At 34.0% G+C, this 26,556-nt stretch overlaps 1 protein-coding gene across 2 annotated transcripts in view; it reads right to left on the bottom strand.

The window, feature by feature from the left end:
- The window catches only part of LOC105224769 (uncharacterized), a 31,012-nt gene extending 21,490 nt beyond the window's left edge, over window positions 1–9,522 (bottom strand). Inside the window, exons 1-3 of one of the 2 annotated variants that reach the window (XM_049457965.1) lie at window positions 9,397–9,522; window positions 7,150–8,067; window positions 5,388–5,492 (exon numbers count right to left, since the gene is read on the bottom strand). In XM_049457965.1, coding sequence (XP_049313922.1) covers window positions 5,388–5,492; window positions 7,150–7,846 — 802 coding nt within the window. In that variant the 5' untranslated portion in view covers window positions 7,847–8,067; window positions 9,397–9,522. The remainder of the gene's footprint in view (window positions 1–5,387; window positions 5,493–7,149; window positions 8,068–9,396) is intronic. The other variant, XM_049457966.1, reaches the window with a different exon arrangement.
- Between the last annotated feature and the right edge of the window lie 17,034 nt (window positions 9,523–26,556).

The raw sequence follows: 26,556 nt of genomic DNA, 5'->3' as shown, positions 1-26,556 counted from the left end.
ACAATATTGGCAGCTAAATAGAGCAAGCACAATTTGTTGAACATCACTCAAAACTCATTAAGGCATTTTCACCCTGAAAACCTTTTGCAATTTACAGTTTCTATAAAGGAAAGTATCGACCAAAAGCGGGCTGCTCTAGTCAATAGGAGTATATTACACTAGATAGTGACTCGCCAGAAGCTACAAGAACTTGATTTATAGTCAGGACATGGGCATAATTTAACATCAGAACATCTGCTAATTGACTGCACAGCAGTCTAAAGACGTACATAGGTTGAAGGCCCTTGGATCCATGTTTCCAAATAGGAATCACATCGCTTCGCTATCATCCAACAGTATATTGGACTTTATCAATATGGAAGGATTAGGAAGGGGCACCATAGACCTAAGGTCAAGGTGCATTTCTCGTCTATCTGTTTCTTAATTTAGCTGCTAAACCATTACATTTTCTGAGGAGATCTTGTTGAAATTGTTTAAGAAATGCCAAAAATTAAAAATACTCTTCTTTTTAACCCATGTAAGGTGGGTTTCCGTCAATTAAAAGTAATAAAAACACGATAAGAGGTCGGATTTGTGGGCAAAAAATGCACACAGATATTGTTCATATCAATCATTCGCACATTATTTCTGAATATTAATGAATTTTTTCTTAAAATCTTAATAGAACACATCGTTCACCTAGCTTATTCGCCTAGTGTGATATTTTGTGCTCGTTCTCTAGCCTTTATACCCAGGCTATAGCTTCGAAACAAATTCGACAACAATAGATTTAGTCCACAAGAGAAAATTCACTGAAGCTAGTAGAAGCTATTCCGGTCGAAACTAGAATAGATCAGGCCACTATACTGATCATATGTATTCCAAATACTTTATTTTGAATGTGACAAAAAAACAGGTCCAAATGGATTATGTGTAAATTAGTATATTCTTCTAAAACCCCATTAACAGTGAATTTTCAAGTTTTAAACTTATATTAATAATTATTTTCATATAATGTTATTGCTATGTCTTTAAATTACGGAAGTGGCGCTACCCTTATTGGTAACAATTCTTTAATTATTTATAAAATTACTTTTCTATTATTTTTCTATAAAACCGCGCATACAAATATATCGTCTAAAGTGCCGCGATTTCCGTGTCCATTTATTTCGTTCTTTATTTTGTTCGTTTTTGGCTACAAGAATGTTCATTTCCAATTGAAAGGTGTTTGGCTTACCTTTTTTACACCATTAGTAAATGGGCCCTTAGTTGAGAGACAATGCCACCTATCACGAATTAGTGTGGCCTAGCAGTTGTTTATGTGCTCACTAACACCTTCGAACAGCAAATACAAAATTTTGTCTTGTGCTAAGTCATAAAACGCCATCAAATAAATTTTGCTTCAGGGATTCAATAGTTGTTCGATTTCCTATCAATAAAAGTCGCCATTTATATGCACACATTAGAAGTTCTGACTGCGTGCTATTGCCAATGCTAAATTTTTTAATAGATTTTCAGTTTGTGTACTTCAACTTGCAGAATTTAAAATAATTTGCACGTCATTATAACGTTTTTGTTTTTCTTTCTTTGCCTGTTGTTGGTATTTTTATGTTTATAAAAACAATAGAAGAATCGAATAATGCTTGAGTGCAGTGCGTATTTTGCATACCAACTAGCTGCATGCCTGGCGTTCCAGCAATGTGGAATAAGCAATGCGAACAATAATCAGCCAACTGCCGGTAGATAATAGGTTGTCCATTTCTTTCTTCAATAAACATACGCTTATATGTGTTTGTTGCTGTTTATAACAATGTATTGTATAGACAGCGAAATGAATGATTGTATCATTGACTTTGTAGATATAAACATACATACTATATAATAGCAGAAATTCTGGTGAAAATGCATTAGGGGTATTCAAGCCGCACTCCTTCATTTGGAGAAGAAACAACATGTTACTTACAATTTTAGGAAGGTATTTTATTAAACATTATATAAGACCTAATAAAAAAAGGTCTAATATGAACATTGTTTGGTAATTTGTTGAAGGTAATCTTAAATTGGCCCCTCATATAAACCCCCGTTATCGCCCTATCTGCAAAACTCTGGGATATACATATATACAGGATTAGGTAGTAATCACTTGATGCAAGAACTCTCCAACTCTCGGAGCTTCTGGCGAGCCCCTATTGATGTGTGTGGTCTGGCGTAGTACTGGACCTTCAGACGATCCGTTTGTTGATAGTTGATAGCTTTTGCATAGACGATTAGCTCATAGTAGATGATTTCCTGCCAATCCTCCCAAACACAAAAAATGCCGAAACGTTGTCGGGAAACCGAAATTGTGCGTGATTGACTGAAAAGTATTAGGATCATTACCACAATTCATATTTTCCGCCGCCTGGCTTGCGTTTTCGCCTTTATGATAGAAATACTGTAAAATATTACGTATTTTCTGCTTGCTGGTGTCGGTCTTTGATGAGTGCTCAAACAATATTAAGTCAAGCCATCACAAAACTATCTAGCCATCTATTGTAAAAACTGAATTCGGTTTTTACTAGAGCTTATACAATATATAGTATGTATTACGACTACCTTAGCAGGGCTAGTAGTGAACGAAATATCTCCTGTCATCTAACAAACAGCCATCGCATTCGCGACTTGGCTCCCACGTCTCTGTTGACAGTAATAACTTCGAAGTCGTAGACAACTTCATCTATCTTGGAACCTGCATTAAATCCAACACAGAATATCTTTTGCCAACAGGCGACTGCGGCGTCGGCGGTGCTGGAACGATGATATACGACATTGACATAGCGGCTTGGCTACGCTGGCTAGATCATGTCTCGTTCGAATGGATAAAAACACTCCAGCTCTGAGAGTATTCAACGCAATACCCACCGGGGGAACCAGAAGAAGAACAAGATTTTCACTCTGTTGGAAAGACCAGGTGGAGAAGGAAAATAGCTGAAAATTGGACGGATCGTAATAATTGAGATATCTATAACATCAGAGAGTTCTCAAGTGATGATCCCCCAATTTTCCAAATAGTTTTTGATGAACACCAAAGCTCGCAAAATGAAAAAAAACTTCTTGAAAACATCATTGACATTAACATAAAATTAAGTTAACTATTTCAACTGATCCTTGAGTATATCTTAATAAATATATTGCATCATAAAATGCAACTTTTTAATGCACCTAGCTTAAAGCTAGGGTGGATAATGGAAAACGTTTAATAAAAGAAATATGCCCATGTTTGAAGTGAATTAAGTAAATATAAAGTTGCTAAGATTTGCTAAAACTCGGATAGTGATCACAGTATACGTAAAAAGCACCTGCCACAATCATTTTTAGTGTCCAATTTAAATATAATTTCATGATATAATATATATTAATTAGTTTACATTTTTATTCATTTATGACATTATATACATACATACATATGTATATTTGTAGATATATGTATAATATTTCCACTTCAATACCCATTTAAACCACTTTTAATGTGATTTTGTTCTCATATTTATAACTAACAACTGACGTGTAAATTAATGTTAATTTGATTTAGCATTTCGTTAACGATAAATATCTGTATTTACCATAAATACATACAGATGTATAATAGGGTGCTTCAAAAAATATTTTTGATTTCTTTTTTCAACTCTTACCCCCTCAAATCTTAGTGATTGACAAACAAAAAATCCTCCTCAAGCCAGGCGTTGTAGCTTAACTCTAAGGGGTCGCTTTTTTTAGGTTCCCTTACATTTCACATAGGAATTTTCGTTTTTTCATTCAAACTAAAATTTCACCAACTAATTTTCGTTTCTCAAAAATAACCATCACATATACATAAAGTTGGCTTTTCAAACTTTAAAAATTCCCGCGACAAAGTTTGATTATCTCAATTAGACCATTAAACATAGTGATTTGAAATTTGGAATTTTTTCAATATAAAATAAAAAAGTTAAAAAGTATTAATTAAAGTAACTAACGTAGCGTAAAAGAAATATCCACAAGAAATAATGGTCTTCGACATTATATGAGTACTGCAGTCAGCAGATGTACGATTCATTTGTATTATAGTTTTTTTTTGCCTTGTAGTCTTAATCAATAAACAATTACTATATTAAATGATTCGTTTATGGACTCCTAACAGAAATCGTGCTACCTTAATGTAGTATTAGTCTGCGCAAGAGTTCTACTGCCGCTTATAGCCGGGAAATCGTTGCAAATTAGCCATATTTAAAAACACTGTCAAATCATATACAAATTGACAGGCAAGTATTATGTTAATTGTGTGAACTAAATACGAGGTGACAATTGATATGGGAATAAAATTATAAAAGTAAATAAAATAAAGGTGCGAAATTACACAATGCAACAAGATTCTACATAATAAAATTTCTAAATGCTTCTAGCTAATAGATCTAGTTTTTGTACGTAAACTGATCCCACATTCAGTAAAACTGTGTTGAACTTCGATGAAATCAATTTGAGGCAAGTTACGGTAAACTAGAACCAAACTGGTCTATACGTGGCTTGTTGGCCTACCAGATTAAACTAACCTAACCTAAGGTAAACTATTATTTTTCGGATTGAATAATTCTTTTAGAGTGCTTGTATTTTTCAAAAATGTACCCAAGGGGACGCTACAGTATATTTTGAGATTTTTTAAGGTGTTTTATGTCAAGCAAACAATAATAATAATGGAGGATGGAGCCATGTGTAGAAGTCCACGCAAGTGAGTAAAGTTCTCTTAGCGCCATTCAGTTGGGAGTGGCGGCCAGAAACGGTTCTTTTACATATGACTGAAACTTAAGACTTCCCGTCTTAGTCCAAGTATCCTCTGGGTAGCCAAAAAAATCCGTTTGAAGGGGAGTTAAAGTGAGAAGGCGAAACATCCCCTGCATAGGGTTGTGCGCTGGGTTTGGGACCCGCCACATAAAAAACACCCCCAATGAAAAAAAATGACTCGGCTATAATCGCGTTAGCGGTGTCTACGCCAGTAAAGAAGAAGAAGAAATAATAATAATTTGTGTACACCTGTTCATTATTAAAATTATGTCTGATATTATTACAAACAGTCTTTCATTACGTTTATTCGATAAAACATGAAGCACCAAAAAAATAATTATTAATGTGTATGAGGTATAAGCTTTAATTTCATTTTTGAAAATTTTATTCCACATTTATAAAAAATGTATGCATACACCTACAAAAAGATAATTAACAAAAAATTACCACGTCTATTAATAAATAACTAAATAAATTAGATGATTCAAATGCAAAAATCGAGGTTATTCATATGGAAAGTAAATCACACCCTCGTTGATAAGTATGACTTCATAGATAATTTTCTAATAGGTTTGCAATAAAGTAAGTATAATTAAGATTATATTACTCACCATCCGTGTGTCCCAATTCACACCAACAGTGATCGTTGATAAATTGTTGTCCTAAACAATATTTCATGACCTTATCTGAGCAGTTGATAGCGCAACCGGAGGGTTCTACAAGAGAGTGAGAGAGAGGAAGATTATAAAAAAGTCTTAATTGATAATGAATTATTAGATATCTTTTAACTCTAAGAGGCAACAATTGTCAGGAACAAGAAGAGCGTAAAAATTGGTAGCACCGAAACTAGACATCCTTCACAAATAAAAAAGTTTCCATACAAGAACTTGATTTTGATCTTCCGTCTAGTAGCTACATATTAAATAAACATATACATATTTAGATATGATAATAATGCTTTGGATAAAATTCATTCGAAATTTTGTGAAGATATCTTGTCAAATAAAAAAGTTTTCACTTGAAGAACTTGACAGACAGATAGGGTAGCTCAGCTCGTCAGGCTGATCGTAGCAAACTGAGTACGAGTATACCCTGTTCAGTGTATAATTATGGAAATAGAGATTATGACTGTTTTACTTCAATACTCTTAAAGCGTGAGTTTCACAGGAAAGGTATTAATTAGTTCGTGATGTCATAACTAAAAAGAATGGAAGTACAAAGAAATTAAAACAGGTTGTGTGGTTTTTCACGTAGCGTGACGCCGTCTTACCTCTATCATTTGTGAAAGCTATAGAAAAGTAAAGAAATACAAAACCGACTATGTCGACTTCTTATGCATTCAATTTTCGCGCACTTCTGCAATTTATTTATAATAAGGAATACATTTGCAGGTGAAACTTGACAGGATATTTAGGTATTAGGTGTTACAATCTGGCAAATCACAACTTTATCGTAAATTTTGACCTTTTTGATGCACAAACACAGAACCTAAACGCTCTTGGTGTGATTTACAGTAACTCAAAATATTCATTCTTAACAAAAAATTATTTTAAATCCTGAACATTTTCCCGTCATTATTTTTTACAACTTTCGACGTTGATTAACTGAACAACAGTGCATTAATGAACTTAATTCAATTTTTGGCGCTGAAGCTCCATCAAGGATCAGTGTTTATCGATGGTACGATGAATTCAATCGTGGTCGTAGATCACTCTAAGACGAATTTCGTGAAGGTCATCCAAAATCAGTTGTTGCTGTGGAAACTCTTGTTGGTGTGCGGAAACGAATATTGCAAAATCGTCATGTGATCTATCGTGAGATAAACCACTATAAGCATTAGTGGGCTCTACATACACCCTATATTGTAAAATATTTGACTGTAAAGAAATGTGCTCACGTTAGATCCCATACAATTTCTCAATCGCTCAAACACAGGCTCCTTTTGATTGGTCGAGAGAAACTTAAAAAAAATACGATAGCGAAACCAAAACACGTTAATGACATCGTGATATGTGATGAATCGTGGATTTACGCGTATGAGCCCCAAAGTAAACAGCAGTCGAGTTATGGGTATTTCGGGATGAGTCGAATCAAACAAACGTTGTTTACACACGAATCACATCCAATCAAATGGTTGACTGCTGCTTTTGAAAAACTGGACATGGCGCACCCATATCACTAGAACAACGTAGAACAATAATTTCACAACCATTTGCGATCTCTCACACATGGACTGAAACAACTGCAGTTTGAGCACTCAAAACATCGAATTGATGAGTAATTCATCACTAATCATTTCAAGCATTAATATTTGTTTTTGTTTCCTAATTCCGAAATATAAAAGACAACCTACGCAGTTTTCTCAATACTTACCACCATAATCGCTGACATTAAATGTCTTCAACGCCGTTATTGCATCCAAACGCGTCACCTGATGCTCGAAATGATATTCCTCATATGCCGCTTGCATATTAGGCGCTTTCTCTTTAAAATTACTTATATCACAGTGTACACAAGATTGTGGTGCCGCAAAGGAGCTGCCAATTAAATGCGAAAACCACACTAGCAGTAGGGTAAGTAGGACCAATGATGGGGAACGTGTCAGTTGACGTGCACTTTTGTTGTTTAAATATAGTTGTGGCGTCCAGCTGCTGAAAATACTACAATTTGCGATAACACTGCGCTTTGTTGTTATTGTAGTTTTCTTCTTAATAACTGCCGTTGAACTTAGTTGATAACCCGCCGCAAACGGAAGCGCGACGTGCTGCGGTCGCAGCTGACTAGATCGCGAGCAAAGACGATTGGAAATACGGCTAAAAGTTGTTTTGTTCTTTAGCAGTAATAACGAATGGCAGCGTTGTAGCAAATTTTGGAATTGTTTGAATGGTGGAAGATTAGTTGTTGATCTTGTTGTGCTATTTTGCGTACTTTCGTTGCATGAGGAACTGTATTTGTCTGCATTCAAACGCTTTGAACAAACATTTTGACTGTTACAACAACGTTTAGGCAAAGGTGAATTTTGTAGTTGTTGTTGCGCTCGCGCATTCTTATCACTTTGGAGTGTGTGCATTTTGCATGCGCCTTCTTCGTTTAACGTTGCCACACTAATACACTGACGCGCAAACACTTAGCAGTAATTGTAGTGCAACTCTATTGTTTAACAAACTTTTCGTTGAAATTAATTATTATTTTTTTTTTATTTTATAATCACACATTGTTTACATAATATGACACTTAAGTGCATAGAATGCTGGCGATAATACTCGTATTACTTGGAAACGCATCTAAAATCTATAAATGAAAATGAAGCGGAAAAACAAATGTTGTTGAAATTATTATTGTTGTTGTAATGTGCACTTATTTGTATATAGCTTGTTGTTTTTTATAAGCTGTGTTGTTATTGTTTTATTTTTTTGTTTTTTTTTTTTAATTTTGTTTTTGTTTTATATGCGCGATTGTACAAGCCACATTATCAGTTTCACTGCAGCCGTACAGCGCTGTAACATGACACTTAGTAAATGTTAATTAGCATTAGAAAAATTTAACAACAAAAAATGCTCCGCTGCTTTGCATTTGAATTATTTCGAATTCTTTTCACACATCACTTGTTTTCTACACGAGCGCTATTCCAAGCACTGGAAGAATTCACATAAACATATTTGTAAAAGTATATTTTAAGTGTTTATTGATCGGCTTTTATTGATAATTTTTAGACTCTTTGTTTATACAATTAGTATGATAATTTTCCTTGCTAATTTCCTATTTAGATAGATTTAGTGACAGATAAAAAAAATTCACTCTTTGAAAGCTTTTCTAAAATTCTGTAAACTATGAACCACTTTTCCTCAAATGATGTATTATTGAATTTCCTTAGAATGGACATTTTACTTTGACCGAAGATGCTTTACCGATACAAGAGGGTGAAATAGTATTTTCATTAATTCTTTCTCAGTATTTGTAAGCCCGATTGACCAGTTTTGAAACTTAACATAAGCAAGACTTGATCTAACTTTTTTACTATGTATTAAAGGGTGGATTTCACAAAAATTCATCTATTCAAATATTACGAAGTTTTTTAATTTTATGTGAAAACCATGAAAAAATATTGTTAATGCAACGACTGATGGAACTGACAAACATTAAATCCACACATATATAATTTTTCTTAATATGCAATAATTTTTAGTAATGCTTAAAAAATTTTATTTGCTTAAGTTTCCGTGTTTTCATCAATAAAAATATTAAATCCTTGTATTTACAACCATCACCCACATTTTTTTTTCAATTTACTGGAATTTCGAAAAGAAATTCATTGCACAGTGCATGTTTTTAATCAGTGGCTGATTTATTAACACTTTTTCGGTGGAATCCCACGCACACGCACATCTCCCACAGTTCGGTCAATAAACATAATAAAGTGTTCAGCACACTGTATCTTTTAATCAATTTTTTTTTCGCGTAAAACTTGAATGAATTTCACACACAAATGCACATATGAGCATATAAACACACAAATGTATGTAAATATATGTATGTATGTATATCTAATAGTTTAGAACTCTCAAAAGTCACGTTTCAATCGCGCGATGAATACGTCAACGAAAATCAGCGGTTTTTTACCACCCACTCACGTTCAGTACACAGAAAACCATATCCGTGTGACGCTTTTGACAGCCACTGTAACACTGAACGCTCTAGCGTATATGTTAGCTTGCTATCGGCGAGTGCGTTAAACGACACGCACAGTGGTAAAGAAATGATTTTAAAACATTTTGAAATATATTGTAAAATTAATTTTTAGGTTATTCACTCGCACAAATACTAATTTAATTTTAATCAGGGGAGATTTCAATAAGTTTACCACACCATCTAGTGTAGACATATAATTTATAGACAATGTATTAAAACTACTTGTTTAGCTAATAACTTCATCGCTTTAAAGTAATGTTTAAAAAAAAGCAAAACTATATAAGTCTGTTAAAAATCAAATAACTATGATTTACAAAACTTAATACCTTATAATAAAATTGACTTTAAATCGTTGAACTTTTGAGATTAGCGAATCCAACCAAGTACTAGAAAAAAAGCAAATAAATAGAAATAATCGAAAGTATGAAAAATTCTATTGTATTCTAGAGGAACACATCAGATCTTGGGACATCAGCAACACATCTAGCACTTTGGAGTAATGTTGATGGTGATCAAACTAAAGAGCTTCCTTTTTAGGCAAGTGGAATTAAACAACATTTTAGTGATCATCACAGGATATGTCATCAAATAAAAAGAGTTGTTGAAAACAACAATTGCAGAGCTTAATTACAACTTGGGAGCATAATGGACTGAGAGCATAATGGTTTAAATGTGGTCACCTTAGGCCAGGCCATCCCCTAGACACCTCCTCTTTTCAACTAATCAACCATATAAAATTTAAAAATGTTAAACCATTTTAATAAAATAGCGAAACACTCTTCTGTTTTGAATTCAATCGTATAACCTCGTTGTTGCTTTAACAAGTTAGCTTTTTGGCAAGTGAGCATAGCTTAAATCGAAAATGGTACCTGTAACCATGTATTAGCTATTTTTTTCCTTTGGCTTTATAACCAAAATTGCAAATCCGACTGCATTTTTTATATTTTTAACTTTGTTTTTAAAAATATATGTTTGCCCTTACTGTCATATTTTTGTACTTTATCTTTTATTGAAAATATAACTTGTCTTATTAGATTAGATAAAGATAGATAGAGAAAATACTTTTAATTTACTGCACTCCGAGCCACTGTGCGCTTTTCTACTCAGGCAATATGAAAGAGAGCGTGTGTTAGTGCTGCCATATTTTGAATCACAAAAAGTTCCAAAACTTGGAAAAGCGTTATATTACACAAAAGCACTACATGTTTGCATTGAATTAAGCTACAAGTATGTACATTGCCTAGATGCTAGCATTATAGTATATATTTATAAAAGGATAATGTATTTGTAATATCAAAAGAAAATAAAATAAAATAAAATTTCTGTATTGAACGTGTTTTTTCAATAAACTGTTAACAGTTTAGAACCCAATAAATTAAGGTAATAATGCATATGTATATTATAATTATTAACAACTCGCCAAAATTTCAAGAATCCGTATAGAAATTAATTGGATGGAGTTAGCCTAATTTAGTTTTCATACAATATGTTATTGAAATAGATGGTGTTTTTGTTAAAAAACGATTATAATTACTACCCATCTATGGAAAAATATTATCGATGATTCAATGTTGCTTTTTGTTTGATGACCAGTATTGGAACATATTTTATAATTGAAACTTTCCTTATGTAAGAGTACCTCAACATATCCCCATCTATTAAAAAACCTGCAACGCGAAAAAATAAGTCACCAGAAGCTAACATGTTTCATGTTTTAAAAAGTTAAAAGGCATAAATTACCAAGTTGGCAACTATAGAGCAAATGCGTAATGAGCGAGTATGAATTTAGATAAGAGTGCATTTCTTACTTTTTGTAGAGTAGTTGGCTTATTGTAAATAAGTGTGTTGTTTTTATCTTTGCAAAAAATATACAAATAAATGGTTTGTATATAAATAAATATAGGAATTCCAAGTAGAAAGGGTTAATTTTGACCGGAACCAAAATTATGATATGAATTGTATCTTATTTATCGGGAGCAAAGTATTAATACTTTTTACTTACTTATGTGGCTTATTAGCACATGTACATATAGCTCATTTGCTGCAGGACCGGCATAAGTTAACAAAATCGATTCTCCAGAAAACGCGTTTAAAGTTTTCAACTGACTACAACCTTACACGATGACTCCAACCTTACACCTCTTCTCAAGCGGAGCATATAAGAGGTATTTATATGAATTTTTCACTCAACATGAAGTATGATATAACGAACAATTCTGCATCATTAACTCAAAAATCACGTTTTTTGATTTATGCCGGTCTTGCAGCAAATGAGCGATATGTACGTAAGTAACTTACATAGAGACCTATGCATAAGTATCTGCGCCTAAAAGATTCCGTCATATAGAAGAACGGAAATAATTTTCCAAAAAAACTCAAACACAAAAATATTGTAAATTACGTTTCATCTGGTCGAAAATATATGAAAAAAACAACCGTTATCTAAATAAAACTTTTATACTCAGTAGCAACATGTCGCGAGATTATAAAGATAATAATCTAGGTTTTTATGTTTCTATATATTTAATAATCAGAATTACTCGTACAGAGAAATTACCCGTGCTATTCGCTTATAATAGATGCAACAGTAATGCCTTTCTGCTTAATTTCAGTTTAGTCAGAAAACTTCGGTTTCGAACTATAGAATATATTATAGTTGTATCACCCCAGTAGCTTGGATAACATGTAACCGAAGTTATGTAAATCATTTTGTGTTTAAAACTCGATCACGGCAGTTTTTTTTAATTGTTTGTTACAAATATAAATTCTGATAAAAAAGTACCCGCAAGGCACTACTGGTGTACCAACATAAGTAGCTGTTGTAGACAAACTGGTTGACAGATCCGGTCATATTTGTCATAGTAATCAAGGACATTGTGATGGGTTATAAAATTGAAAAAAGAAAAAAAAAAGATTCAAACTTCCATCGTTAATCTTTTTTAAAGGAGCCGGCGTAAAAATTGGACGATGGGCGTGGCACCGCTCACTTTTTTGGTGAAATTCCAAATCTCAGAACTCGACCAACCGATTTCGACACAATTTAGTATGTGTCATTCTTCTTACATTCTTATGTCACATTGTTAAAATGGATGTAATCCGATAACAACTACGCCTACTTCCCATATAGCACAATTTTAAATTCCACTTGATTCATTCAGTTTCCAGTGCACAAATTATGAAGCAATTAATAAAACGGGACTTTGTCCGAATAATGTCTTTAGTGTGTGCCACCTTATGTCGCCTAGATACCGAATATTTAGACCCCGGTTGACTTTTAATCGAAAATGTCGGTCAATGTGGAATATGTATATACATGAAATTAAGGGATAGTCCTTCCCTTATAATGGTTTGTCTGTATGTTAAAAGCCCACATAACCCTCATATAAAAATGTTCGAACTTCCCGGTGACTTTTTACCGCATATATCGGGCAAAAGTATGGATTATCTCAATGAAAATGAAAGAGCATGTTTTACTCATAACAGTGTATCCTTGTGCCGAAAATAGATAAAATTGGGCGAAAACTTGACCTAGCCCTCTTTAAACTAAGATCAGGGTTTTCGAACATCCGATTGACTCTACTCCTTACACGAGGCCTGTCCGATAAATAACCGACCTCAACGTGAAGCTAGCGGCACATCTGAAAAAAAGTTTCTACTTCAAATTGTGCATATTATAATAGCTACTCGCCAAAATTTCAGAAATTTATCTTGCGCAATTATCTGTTGACAGTCGTTTTTGTGAGTCTATTTCGGTGATTTCCCCAAAATGGAAAAAATTGAATATCGAGCTGTAATTAAATTTTTATTTTTGAAAGGCAATACGCCTTCATAAATCAAAGATGAGTTGGACTCTGTGTATGGTGACTCTGCACCATCGTTTACCACCGTAAAATTTTGGGCAGCTGAATTTAAATGTGGTCGCAGGAGCTTGGAAGATGATGAACGTCCTGGGCGTCCAAAAACTGTAACCACTAACGATAACATCGCTAAAGTTCATCAATTGGTACTAGACGACCGCCGGATTAAAGTTAGGGAAATAGCTGAGATTATGAAGATGTCAAAAGAAACTGTTTGTCACATATTAAACCAAGATTTGGGCATGAGAAAGCTGTCCGCGCGTTGGGTGCCGCGTTTGCTTACGCTAGACCACAAACGTGCGCGCATGAACATCTCCAGCGCTCTGTTGGCTCAGTTTAGAGGCAATAAGACCGAGTTTTGGCGCCGATTGATAACTGTAGACGAAACTTGGATTCATCATTATACGCCCGAAACAAAAAACCAATCTAAACAGTGGATTGAAAAGGGGGAACCAGCCCCAAAAAAAACTAAAGCTGGGTATTCGGCTGGGAAAGTGATGGCGAGTGTTTTTTGGGACAGCCGTGGAATTATTTTTATCGACTATCTTGAAAAAGGAAAAACTATAATAGGAGCATACTACGCATCATTATTGGACAAGCTAAAGGAAGAAATTTCGAAAAATCTCACACCTCAACAGTCGCCATGGCGAAAATCCACGAATTGCGGTTCGAACTGCTTGACCATCCACCTTATTCACCGGATCTAGCACCAAGCGACTTTTTTTTGTTTCCTCAACTTAAAACTGCGCTCGGCGGCCAGAGATTTTCGTCAAATGAGGAGGCAATCTCTTTCGTGAACTCGTATTTTGCAGACAAAGACGCCAAGTACTATTTGGAAGGGTTGCAGAGATGGGAGCATCGCTAGGAGAAGTGTGTGGAGTTACAAGGAGACTATGTAGAAAAAAAAAAACAAAATTTTGAAAAAATCGCGTACATCATGGTTAGGTCGGTTATTTATCGGACAGCTCTCGTATATTGGTAATTATATGCGAGGTACCTCGATGAATCCCAGAGAAAATTTTTTTAGTATGTGACATGATAACAGTATAGATAAAATCCAGTCGATACTATCTCAACTCCCATTTGATTTGGGGCTTACCCTGCTGTACATCCTTCTGGTGTTGTTTTCAACAAGATCTTCAGAAAATCTTACTTTATCCACACACTTTATCGGTGATTGATTATTTATCACAGGATTTCTCGGAAATCACTTTTATGACATCGTTAATATTTTAAAGAAGGCGTGCCCAAATTTGTGTTTATAATTCTTCAATAAATATTTTAAAATTTTTCATTTGATATAGTGATGTCCAGTGTCAACAATTTGTAGTTATTTGTTGATTCTGCAATTCGTGGAATATTCAAGAAGTCATTATAAACAGAGATAGGGTGTTGCAACCCAGTAATGTAAGCATGCTTAAGTTCAATGATTCGACATTTTTTTATAAAATGTTACGTGTTACGGTTAAAGCAGAAATGCTGCATTTTGACGAAATTTATGATCGGTATTTATTTTTTGATACAAATGTTTGCAACCAATATGAATTTTACAAATGAGCATTGCCAAATGCCCACATTTTTATGGAAATAAATATTTACGTTTCCGCAAAAATTCAGAAGTGAGATTTATTCGCACATTTATTTTTTACATTTTATCTTATCTTCATATCAATATAAACATAGTTATTTATACATTCGCCTGTCCTATAAATGTACATACATATATGAATGATAAGTACATATGTATGTATGTAGGTATAGCAGATACAGTGCTTATCAAATTTATAAGATACATTAATGCATGATTTTTCCTTCTTTGCCTAAAACAGAAGCAGATGTACATAGATAAAATAATAATAAAGAAAGATTCAGGAAGTGCGACTATTTATTTTTAATTTAATAAGAACAGGGCAAAATGGCATAAGCTTTCGGTTATAACTTATTAGAAGCTTATTTTAAGATGTTAAGTCAATGTAGAGCCCTCAAAAAGGAGGGCGTCAAAGATGGACACCAACTAAAAAAATACACTACATTTTACAGTTTTCCTTCTGAAAATGAAAACGAATGATAGCATCGTTCGATTCGAAATTTGTAATTTCGAGAACAATCCGTTAACATATTAGCTTCAACCATAACAAACACTCAAGTTTCGATACTACATATAGAAAATTTTTGTCCCATATTATACCAATAGTGTTTTAGGATACCAGGTAGGAGTACCTACAACTTGGTTTTTTGAAGAATATGTCAAATATATGTATATTCTAGAGAAATGAAGTTGAATCTTAGGCTTTCCTATATTAAATACGAAATGCTGAACAACTTGGTATATATTTGAACCTTACTTTCTCTAGAGTAAGAGACATTTAAACAAGTAAGAAAAGGCTAAGTTCGGGTGCAACCGAAGATTATATACTCTTGCAACTTGCAGGAATTGTTAGAAAAACGAAAATCATTATAAATATATAATATATAGGAGTTGGGAAGTATCGACACGATTTTTCTATAACTATTATCATGCCACATTCACTTGGAGTAAAGTCAGCCGGATGTTCGAAAATCCTGATATTGGTCAAGTTTTTGCCCAATTTTATCCATTTCAGACACAAATATACAAAAAACACGTTCTCTAATTTTATTGAGATAACTCAAATACTGGTCGACATATGACAAGCAAATATTTCCCGATTCTTACACAGAGTTACTACTGTCTGAAACAGATTATCTCTGATTTTCATTTGCATATCTCATACATTGACCGATATTTTCAGTCAAAAGTCAACTAAAGACACTGTGGTCCAAATATTCGGTACCTAATGGCTTGAACAGTTTTGGTAGGATTTGGGCAATTTTTGGTCATAATGTGAAATACTTTACAGGAATTATTATATATTGATACTATACACTGGAAAGTGAAATAATCAAATGGAATTCTAAACTGTATTATACGGGAAGTGGGCGTGATTGTAGTCCGATTACATATTTTACACCGTGATTTAGGAGTATGAAAAGAATGCCACGTACTAAATTTAGTAGAAATCGGTAGATCGGGTCCCGAGAACTTTTTTTCCTAAAAGTGTCCTTTGCAACTGTGCGAAATTACAGTTCAATATCATAACTTGGTGCTAAGTTACGGCACTCTAATTATTTTTGTTTTTTACTAAGGGACCCTTACGCCAGCTTGCACGAACGGACAGACAGACAGTCACCCGGATTTCTACTTTTTTCGTCATCCCGATCTTTATACCCTGAACAGGGTATATTACGTTTGTCACGATGTTTGTAACACCCAGAAGAAAGCGTCGGAGACCCTATAGAGTATATATACATATGTATATATAAATGATCAGTATGTTGAGCTAAGTTGATTTAGCCATGTCCGTCTCTCTGTCCGTCTGTCTGTATATATACGAACTAGTCTCTCAGTTTTTAAGATATCGTTTTTTTTTTTGCAAACGTCATTTTCTCTTCAAGAAGCTGCTCATTTGTCGGAACTGCCCATATCGGACCACTATAACATATAGCTGCCATACAAACTGAACGATCGGAATCAAGTTTTTGTATGGAAAACTTTTGCATTTGACAATGTATCTTCACAAAATTTGAAGCAGATTATTTTCTAGGGCAACAATGTAATCTCCGAAGAAATTGTTCAGATCGGCTTACTATAGCATATAGTTGCCATACAAACCGAACGATCGAAATCAAGGGTTTGTATGGAAAATTTTCGCATTTGACGTGGTATCTTCACGAAATTTGACATGAATTACTCCGAAAAAATTGTTCAGATCGGATTACTATAGCATATTGCTTCCATATAAACTGAACACATAGTTACTAAAAGAAATGCACCTGTGAAGGGTGCATTAGCTGCGGTGCAGCCGAAGTTAACGTTTTTTCTTGTTTTTTTTTTCTTTTAGGTGATACATAAGGTGAGTAAAACTATTATGCTCTGTAGCAACAGGTTACAAGAGTATAAAAATGGGTAGGCAATTCTAGCTATGGTAAACTAACAAACAAGCTGGAGATATTGATGATTTCCAAAAGTAGTTTTATTGCTTTGCATTTGCTATTCACTCATGAAGAATCATATGTATAACTTTATACGAGTATACCATATATATTCCCCTAATTTGTTGCCACTTTATTACACCAGCCAACCCACAACGGAATACCGCATGCCACACACTGTGTGTTGATTAAATACACCAATCATCTAGGTATTTAAATATTCATCCAGCCATACTAATCGTCCGTTCATCTGTTAATTGACAGTTCTATGCGCCGACATTCATGTCATTCCTAGCATACATTTCTGACACACTTTCTTTGGAGCCTACCTCACCACCCTTTATGACTTTCTGGTGGTAAATATATGGGCTTCTATGTATATCCATATATACATATATATATATATATGCCTTACTTTCTCATTTGTTTATAATTTATATTAATGTTAAACACACAGCTTAGAATATAAGCATATACATACATACATATGAGTATATGCAGTGATACTTTGGGGCTTCATACTCCGCAGTTAATAATAGAATGCAGCAGCTCATAAAGTGAATTCTTTAGGTCGCCTATTTATAGGCAACTCGAAAGGAATGAACATATGCTGCGCGCCCAACGTCATCTATTAAAGAGGGATTCTTACACTTGTATACATTCTTGTTCGTAAACTTATTTCTGTTAAAGACACAGGTTGTTGTTGCAATATTTAATAGAGAACAGAAGAGTACTTACGTACCCTGTAGGTAAAACAGTTTGAAGTAGAAGTTGAAATACTCGTATACTGAAAGAAATAGTGTTGTAATCACAGAAAACAACCGTTTAGTGAGGAATTGAAGGATAATAAGGGAAGTACAAAATGTGAGTCAGTAATCTTTTGTGAAGCACTAACTATTATAATCTCTGACAACGAACAATAACTAGCGAGATCTTTTTGTGAGGAAACAATTTTGGGATATATTTCAATAGGAATATTGTCTTAAATATTTTGATAAGTTGGAAGGTTACGTTAGATTAATAAGTAGATTTAATAGTAGACTCTCGAAATATACAGATCACATTACGACAAAAACTAACTCATTCGTGAAAGAAAAAACTCCTTATTATCCTTAGTATTTAATATGCTAAAAATGGATATTAAAATATTGCAGTTAAATTTCTTTATAAAACAAGAGCGCATGAGAGAAATGTTAATTGTTTAGATTTATTTAAGACAACTGTCAAAATACATTTGATTTCCTACAAGGGATATACAAAATTAATACATATGTATTTGTATTATAACGATATTTTCATTTCATCGCAACCTGTTAAAAGGCACAGTATTTTAGATAAGATTTATCGCCACTATTCCTACATAAAAATATTTGTAAAATGTTTAGTAATATACAAATTATTTATGATAACTTAATTATGAAATGATGTGGAGTTTGACAAGTTATTAGCTCAAGTATTTGTGTTAGATTAATTGATTTAATCAAAGATATATCATCAGATCAATTTTACCGAAAAGGTGGTAGAAGTCATTTTATGAAGAAATAAACAGCTAAGTTGTATATTTTTGCAAAAATTTTAAAACTGCCATTACATGGATTTATTGGAATTCTCTAAGTTATTGTTTTTTATACACCTTGAAGTGATGCCGAAGGAACCCCACTTGCCAAATGAAAAGAAAGCTGTTATAACGGCGCATAAAGAAAACGGCTTGAGTAATGTGCAAATTGCTTTAAGAATTCACAGATCTGAGAAAATTATCAGAAATTATTAAGATTAGGCAGGAATTATGCCCAGTAAAAAAACCAAAGGTAACAAAAAAATTACAAAGCGCCATTGACCTTTTTGGCTTAAGGATCTGCCAAAAAAATAAAATTTTAAGTTTATTTGGTTTTTCTTTAAAAAAAGTAGGGAATCTCGAAATGGATCACCCGTTATTACATTATGTCAACCTATTTAACTTACGCCACTACTTGTTCGATTCACAGCTTTCACAATTTTTGGCGAAGCCAATGTTGGTTTTTTGTATAGAGTTTACGTGATCATTTGTTGAAATTCTTCTATGATTTTACTGCAGTACGCAATCATTATAAAATTCCTTTCATGGCCACTCATAGTATTTACTATGTAAATGTGCCGGTTTCCTATTAAACCACATGCAAGCACATCAAAGATTATATGCCATAAACTCCTATTACCCATAAAAGAATCAATTGTTGTAAAGCACGAAGTGAAAGCTGTGTAATTTAAGATGACATCATGCGCTAAACAATTACTCGCATGTCATACTCTGCACACAAAAAGTACAAGTGAAGACATTAAAATACCAAGCTGAACCTTACTAGGGCAATATGGTTATCCTTAAAGCACGTCAACAACTAGCAGCCACAATGGAATGATGTCAGAGGGAGATATCCGAGTAGTAGTAAAGAGAGAGCCCATATGTTAGTATGCGAACAATTTGCATCTCATTCTAAGTGTAGGTTATATCGCATAAAAAAGCTCCTGCACGAACCCACATTTAATGCGAAAATTGTGTGCAAAAAAGCCATTTAAATTGCGTTTCAGCAAAGCCTAAGTACTACTCCTCAGAGACGCTACTTAGAAAGTATTTGTGCCGGCTTGTCTTCAGTGCCGGCAAATTGGGGTAGGACACAAATATTTGCAAGCGTACAAGCAATGAAAGGGAATTTGTTATATGTGAGTATATGTATGTATATATACTTACAGGTATATTAATATACATATATACTTATATTATATGCATATACATACATACATATATACAAATATCCTATATACTGCAAAAATGCTTTTTACCAATTTAAGAAAGTGACATTAGCTTTGTTTACACATAGTACCTTGTCAAGAAAACAGGTCAGCTGCACGAATATATTCATTTTGCATATAGTACAGCTGTATATTAAATTAGTTTTCCGCGAATACATTGATCGAACGCTTTCACATGATTCATACGTATAACTTGTTTTTATTATTATTATTTTACGTTATTTTTACCTTGTTTATCTACAACATACATACATATGTTAAGGTCGTATTGCAGGCTAACTACGACATTTGTAAATAAACAATATTCGAGCGCACAGTTTGAATAGCACTGTAGTGCCGGTGCTTGCCAGCATTGCCTTTGGAAAGCACTTTGTTAGTGCATGATTTATGAAATTTCAAATGTCAATCATCGACAAATATTTATTAACATCACAAATTAAGATACTACATATAGTATGTATTCATGTAAGTACATGTGAACAAGTGCAGACATGGAAATTGTATGAATTTTAATTTCGTTAGCGCGAAGTTCTGTAAAGTGCGTGCATATTTCTTTCAATTTTGTTCGCAATTTTTGAGTGTTGATTGTTATGTCTGTTACCCATTTGTGTGATGATTTCCTTTACTACATACATACGTACATGTTTATGTACATACACACATACATACATATGTTTGTATGTAATGTTTATTTGTTTCTCTATGAATAGTTTTTCCATGCGTTTTAGCAGTGAAATTTCGAAATAGCTTTTTCATATAAAATTACATAAGAACACTTTTTAATATAGTTTCACGAAACGATGTATAATTTTTGGATAAACTTACATACAGGGTAGGCCATTTAAAGTTGACCCATCTGGCAACGCTGTAACTTTTAACAGCGCTGACAAATCGGCTAATGTCATACTGCGTTAGAAGCGTCATTCGAAGACAATTTATACCATGGAACAGTACACTCCGCGAAGAACGCGCTGAAATTGTTCAGCTTTATATTCAAAATAACTTTTCAATTGTGTTAACTCAACGTGCGTTTCGCAAAAAAAATAAAGTGAAAAGTGCTCCAGTTAAGAACACAATTAAGTCTTTATACGCAAAATTTGTGAACACCGGTAATCTCAGTAATGCCAGTCATGCATCCAGACAACGCACAAGACGTTCTGATGAAAATATCGAAGCTGTACGAGCCAGTATTGAGGAGACTCCATCGACATCGAGTTATCGCCGCTCTCAGGAATTAGACATCTCTCGCACCACTCTCCGACGCATAATTCATAAAGATTTGAAGATGTTTCCATATAAAATTCAAATGGCACAAAAACTAAACCCAGCTGATTATCCGCGACGCCTTAATTTTGGCAAATGGGCCATCGAAATGGCTGAAAACGAAAAATGGTGATGTTGACTGGCCACCGAGATCACCAGATTTGACGCCACCAGACTTTTATTTGTGGGGTTATTTGAAATCCAAGGTATACGCTAATAAGCCAAAGACCTTAGCTCAACTGAAAGCCAACATTCGACGTGAAACAGCCGCCATATCATCCGAAACATTGGCCAAAGTCATGGAAAATGTCGAAAAAAGAGTGCATTTAGCTGTCAAAGCTAAAGGTGCCCATTTACGCGATCTAATTTTTAAATATTAGCTGAAACAAATCCCCTTGGACCAAAATAAATTATTTTTGAAATGAACAAAAAACATTGTTTTCTTTTGTTCTTTTTTTTTAGAAACAAATGGGTCAACTTTAAATGGCCTACCCTGTAGTTACTCTACGGTAAATGTGCTCAAGAACTATTTTAACATAATTAAACAACTTACTATAATAAAGGGTGGCTATTTAGAGTTTTGGCAGGTCTCAGATCTTTTACAATCCCTTATATGTTATTTGTCATTTATATTCTGTACAAAACGTTGGAAGATTCTCGTGCCAAATTTTATAATCGGATAATATTTAAAAGAAAAATGTATTCACAAGCCTCAAGTTCAGCAACAATCTTCACCCACATCAGCTTTGAGGAATATTCCTGACATAATCGATACTTAGATAGGTGAAATTCTCAATTTTAGAGTGCAACAAAGATACTATATTTTGTGCCTTGCATTCAGATAAAGTTGGTATTTTTGGCAAGAGAATCATAAAAGAAATGTTCCTGCCAGTTCATAATTAATTGACGGTTAAGTGTTAAGTGTGGTAAAGTACTTTTTATGATCTCAAGTGAATGGTTCATAGGCATAAATGAGCTAGGATGGTCTTGTTGGGAGACAATATTTACTGTGATATTTTGTCGGGTTAAGGAACAAATATGAAAATTCGAAAAAAAAATTCCAATTGACTACAGTTATAACCCTAAGACAAATCAACCGATCGCTTTGATTTCAGATTTCAGCTTATTTTGCATTGTTTCGTTGTATATTGATTTTTTTTGAATGTATGAATAATGTAATTTTGGTGGGTCGAAAATGAAGCAAAAGTCGAATTTTTCTCAAAATCTGCCATTATTTTAATTTCAGTTTTTGTTACCGACCGAGGGTCATTTATAGACAATACCTTGCAGATTAACAATCTATTTATTTTCAAAAATGGTAAAGAACGTAATCACTGTAACAGTGGATGACTTTTTGGTAACTTTTAAAATAGCGATTAACTCACTAAAAATTATTATTTTCATAGTATATTCATCAATTATGCATAACCATGTCCTCAAGATCTTAAAACAGTTGATGCAGTAGTTTTCGTTGGGAAAAGTGATAAAAATAACTGGTTTTAGTCGGACATACTACGTCTGACCTTTAAAGCCGATTTTCCTTGAAGAATTTGATAAAAAAAAACGGAAATAGTATCTATATTAATCAATCGACTGTCCTTCATTAACAACAATCACTTCATAGCACTAAAATGTACCTTTTATTGGCATCAAAGAAATATTATTTAATTCTAATAACATAACATTCATATGTACACATCTTACACCATTACTTTCACTTTCACTTTTGAAACTTCTTTCATTATATCATAATCTAAACAGATTTCAAGCTTTTCCATCAATAATATTCCAATACATATTTTTTGCACACAATAGTTCATTGTTTGTTATAACAAAAACAAAAACGATTTGCAGGCACACGCACTCTTCAAACACAAACGCATTATAATAATTTATGATTTTGCACAAATTTTAATAAAATTACTTTTTTTATATCCTTTGATTTAGAAATATTAGGCGTCTATAACCGCACTTAGAATATAAATATGAATGTGTATACACTGTATTGACAAACAGTATGTGTCTCAGCTGTCGTCTTCGCCACAGCGTGAGCGCGTCAATGAACTTTACACCGGCCTACTTGAAGAACAACTAAAATCAGCAACTCATAAGAAATCGTTGGCAAGCATCGATAACACCTTTATGTGTTTCTGTGTGTATCTTTTTCTACATGAACATAACAGTAGTTATGCACAAACAAATGCTCAAATGGTTAAAGAAACTACCCCTAAAAAGTTTAACTTACAAAGGTGAAAAGGCTTGGCTTTGAAGGCTTATGAAAAAGAGCGACCAAAGCGAACGAATGAATGCAAGATGAATATGCTTTGTTGTTGCTTCACCCCAATAACATATATTCAGTGAGAGCGTAAGACAAAAAACGTTGCATACACTTAGGATGACACATGCACTTGTGGAAAAATGGATAACGGTAGGCAATAACTTAATATGAATATGAAATATAATTTTACTAAATTTTATATATCTCAATATATGTTTATAAAAATTAATATAAACAAAAACAAAACAAAACTTATATAGAGAATAATTATTCAAATTGTAATTAAAAAAATTACTAAAATATTAAAGTGATCAAAAAATTACAAAAATTGTAAAAAGTTAAGCATATTTTGGTTTAAAAAAAATATTTTTACAGGACTTTTAACGCATGATTTTGTTAATAATGATAATTTAGTTCGATAAAAATGCATTTCAGTTATAGTTTTCAGTGTGCCACGTAAATAGTTTTACCAAAACCATATATGTTTTGTCCAAAAACCCATTGTTACACATTTATTAAAGCAAAACACCCTTTATTAACTTCTAGCACACATTTCAGCGCCTCATAGCATTCTAACCACTGCGCATGCGTTTACTCATTTTTAACGGAGCATTTGTTCATTTTGTGATGCTCTCTGCACTCTCTTTGAGACTGCTAAACTGTTAGTATTAAAGTATACACCACCTGCTTGAAAGTTTGCAAGCAGACCATGTGATTGCGTTATAATTAAGTTGAGAGTTTAATCAGACGGTCAAGATACCTGCCAATACCCTAGCATCCAATATTCACGAATATTAATTCAAACGTACATACATACATGCATATACTATTGTACGTGCATAAGAAGAATTATAAATTTTCTGTTTAGCAAGGACATTTGGCAAACTGAATAAGCAAATATTAATTTATTAGAGCTCATTTCTTTGTATGTGGTAGAAAATAGGCTAATCTAGTATACTCTATATGATTTATCATTTTATTGACTATTAATGATTATTTACTTATGCAAAAAGGCAGAATTTTGTAGTTTGCTTTGGTTTTGAATTCTGATACGGGCTACAGAAATAAATATAAAAAGTCTTATACGAATTCTTTAAAAAAATATTATATAAAAATACATTTTAAAGGAAATTACATTAAAAAACAGTTTAAACAAGAATGAAGATCTAAATTCCGGTATAACGGAACATTTTATACTTTCCCAAGACTGAGTGATATAAGTGATATTGTACATACTTTAATGGGTTATATACAATTAAAATTTTCAAAAAATCAAATTTCCGGAGTAGCAGCTGCGCCTTAAAGCGTTTGTCTCGAAGCGATATTTCCAAAGTCGGTGAGGAATATATCTCCGAAACAGCTTGACCGATTGACTTGAAAATGTCACAGGATCTTCTTAGATACTTTTGTCAGGTAATGATTGAAGGAATAAAGTTTCTGATAAATTTCGATTTTTGAGGTCACTTTAAAATGTAAATTTCCGTGCAAAAAAAGTGTTTTTTTTTGGAAGATGCTATTTTGTATACAATCAAAATTTTCACTATTTCTTCGCTCATTCTTCTTCTTCTTCTTTACTGGCGTAGACACCGCTTACGCGATTATAGCCGAGTCAACAACAGCGCGCCAGTCGTTTCTTCTCTTCGCTACGTGGCGCCAATTGGATATTCCAAGCGAGGCCAGGTCCTTCTCCACTTGGTCCTTCCACCGGAGTGGAGGTCTTCCTCTTCCTCTGCTTCCCGCGGCGGGTACTGCGTCGAATACTTTCAGAGCTGGAGTGTTTTCATCCATCCGGACAACATGACCTAGCCAGCGTAGCCGCTGTCTTTTAATTCGCTGAACTATGTCAATGTCGTCGTATATCTCGTACAGCTCATCGTTCCATCGAATGCGATATTCGCCGTGGCCAACGCGCAAAGGACCATAAATCTTTCGCAGAACTTTTCTCTCGAAAACTCGCAACGTCGACTCATCGGTTGTTGTCATCGTCCAAGCCTCTGCACCATATAGCAGGACGGGAATTATGAGCGTCTTATAGAGTTTGGTTTTTGTTCGTCGAGAGAGGACTTTACTTTTCAATTGCCTACTCAGTCCGAAGTAGCACCTATTGGCAAGAGTAATCCTGCGTTGGATTTCAAGGCTGGCATTGTTGGTGGTGTTAACGCTGGTTCCTAAATAGACGAAATTATCTACAACTTCAAAGTTATGACTGTCAACAGTGACGTGGGGGCCAAGTCGCGAGTGCGACGACTGTTTGTTTGATGACAGGAGATATTTCGTCTTGCCCTCGTTCACTGCCAGACCCATTTGCGTTGCTTCCTTGTTCAGTCTGGAGAAAGCAGAACTAACGGCGCGGGTGTTGAGACCGATGATATCAATATCATCGGCATACGCCAGCAGCTGAACACTCTTATAAAAGATTGTACCTGCTCGGTTCAGTTCTGCAGCTCTAATAATTTTCTCTCTAGAGGATGGAGTCATGTGTAGAAGTTCACGCAAGTGAGGAAAGTTCTCTGATCGCCATTCACTTGGGAGTGGCCAGAAACGATTCTTTTACATATGACTCAAGCAGCTCACGACTTCCGGTCTTTGACCAAGTATCCTCTGGGTAGCCTAAGAACATCCGTTTGAAGGCGAGCTAAAGTGAGAAGGCGAAAAATCCCCTGCATAGGGTTGTGCGCTGGGTTTGGGACCCGCCACGTAAAAACCTCCCCCAATGAAAAACAACACACAGCCTCGGATGAGAGACCCCCCTTTTCTTCGATCATTACCTGTATTTATCTATTTAAAAGTAAAGCTTTTGGTTTTTTTATTTCAGATAATTTGGATCCTTTTTGTGGAGGACTGTCAAGAGATCTTCTACAGGAAAGACGGAACTCAATATTTTTATTAATAAAG

Source organism: Bactrocera dorsalis, chromosome 5, assembly GCF_023373825.1.
Source record: "Bactrocera dorsalis isolate Fly_Bdor chromosome 5, ASM2337382v1, whole genome shotgun sequence".
In the NCBI taxonomy this organism is placed as follows: Eukaryota; Metazoa; Arthropoda; class Insecta; order Diptera; family Tephritidae; genus Bactrocera; species Bactrocera dorsalis.
Note: the sequence above shows the minus strand (reverse complement) of the source record. Positions and strands in the feature narration are given on the sequence as shown.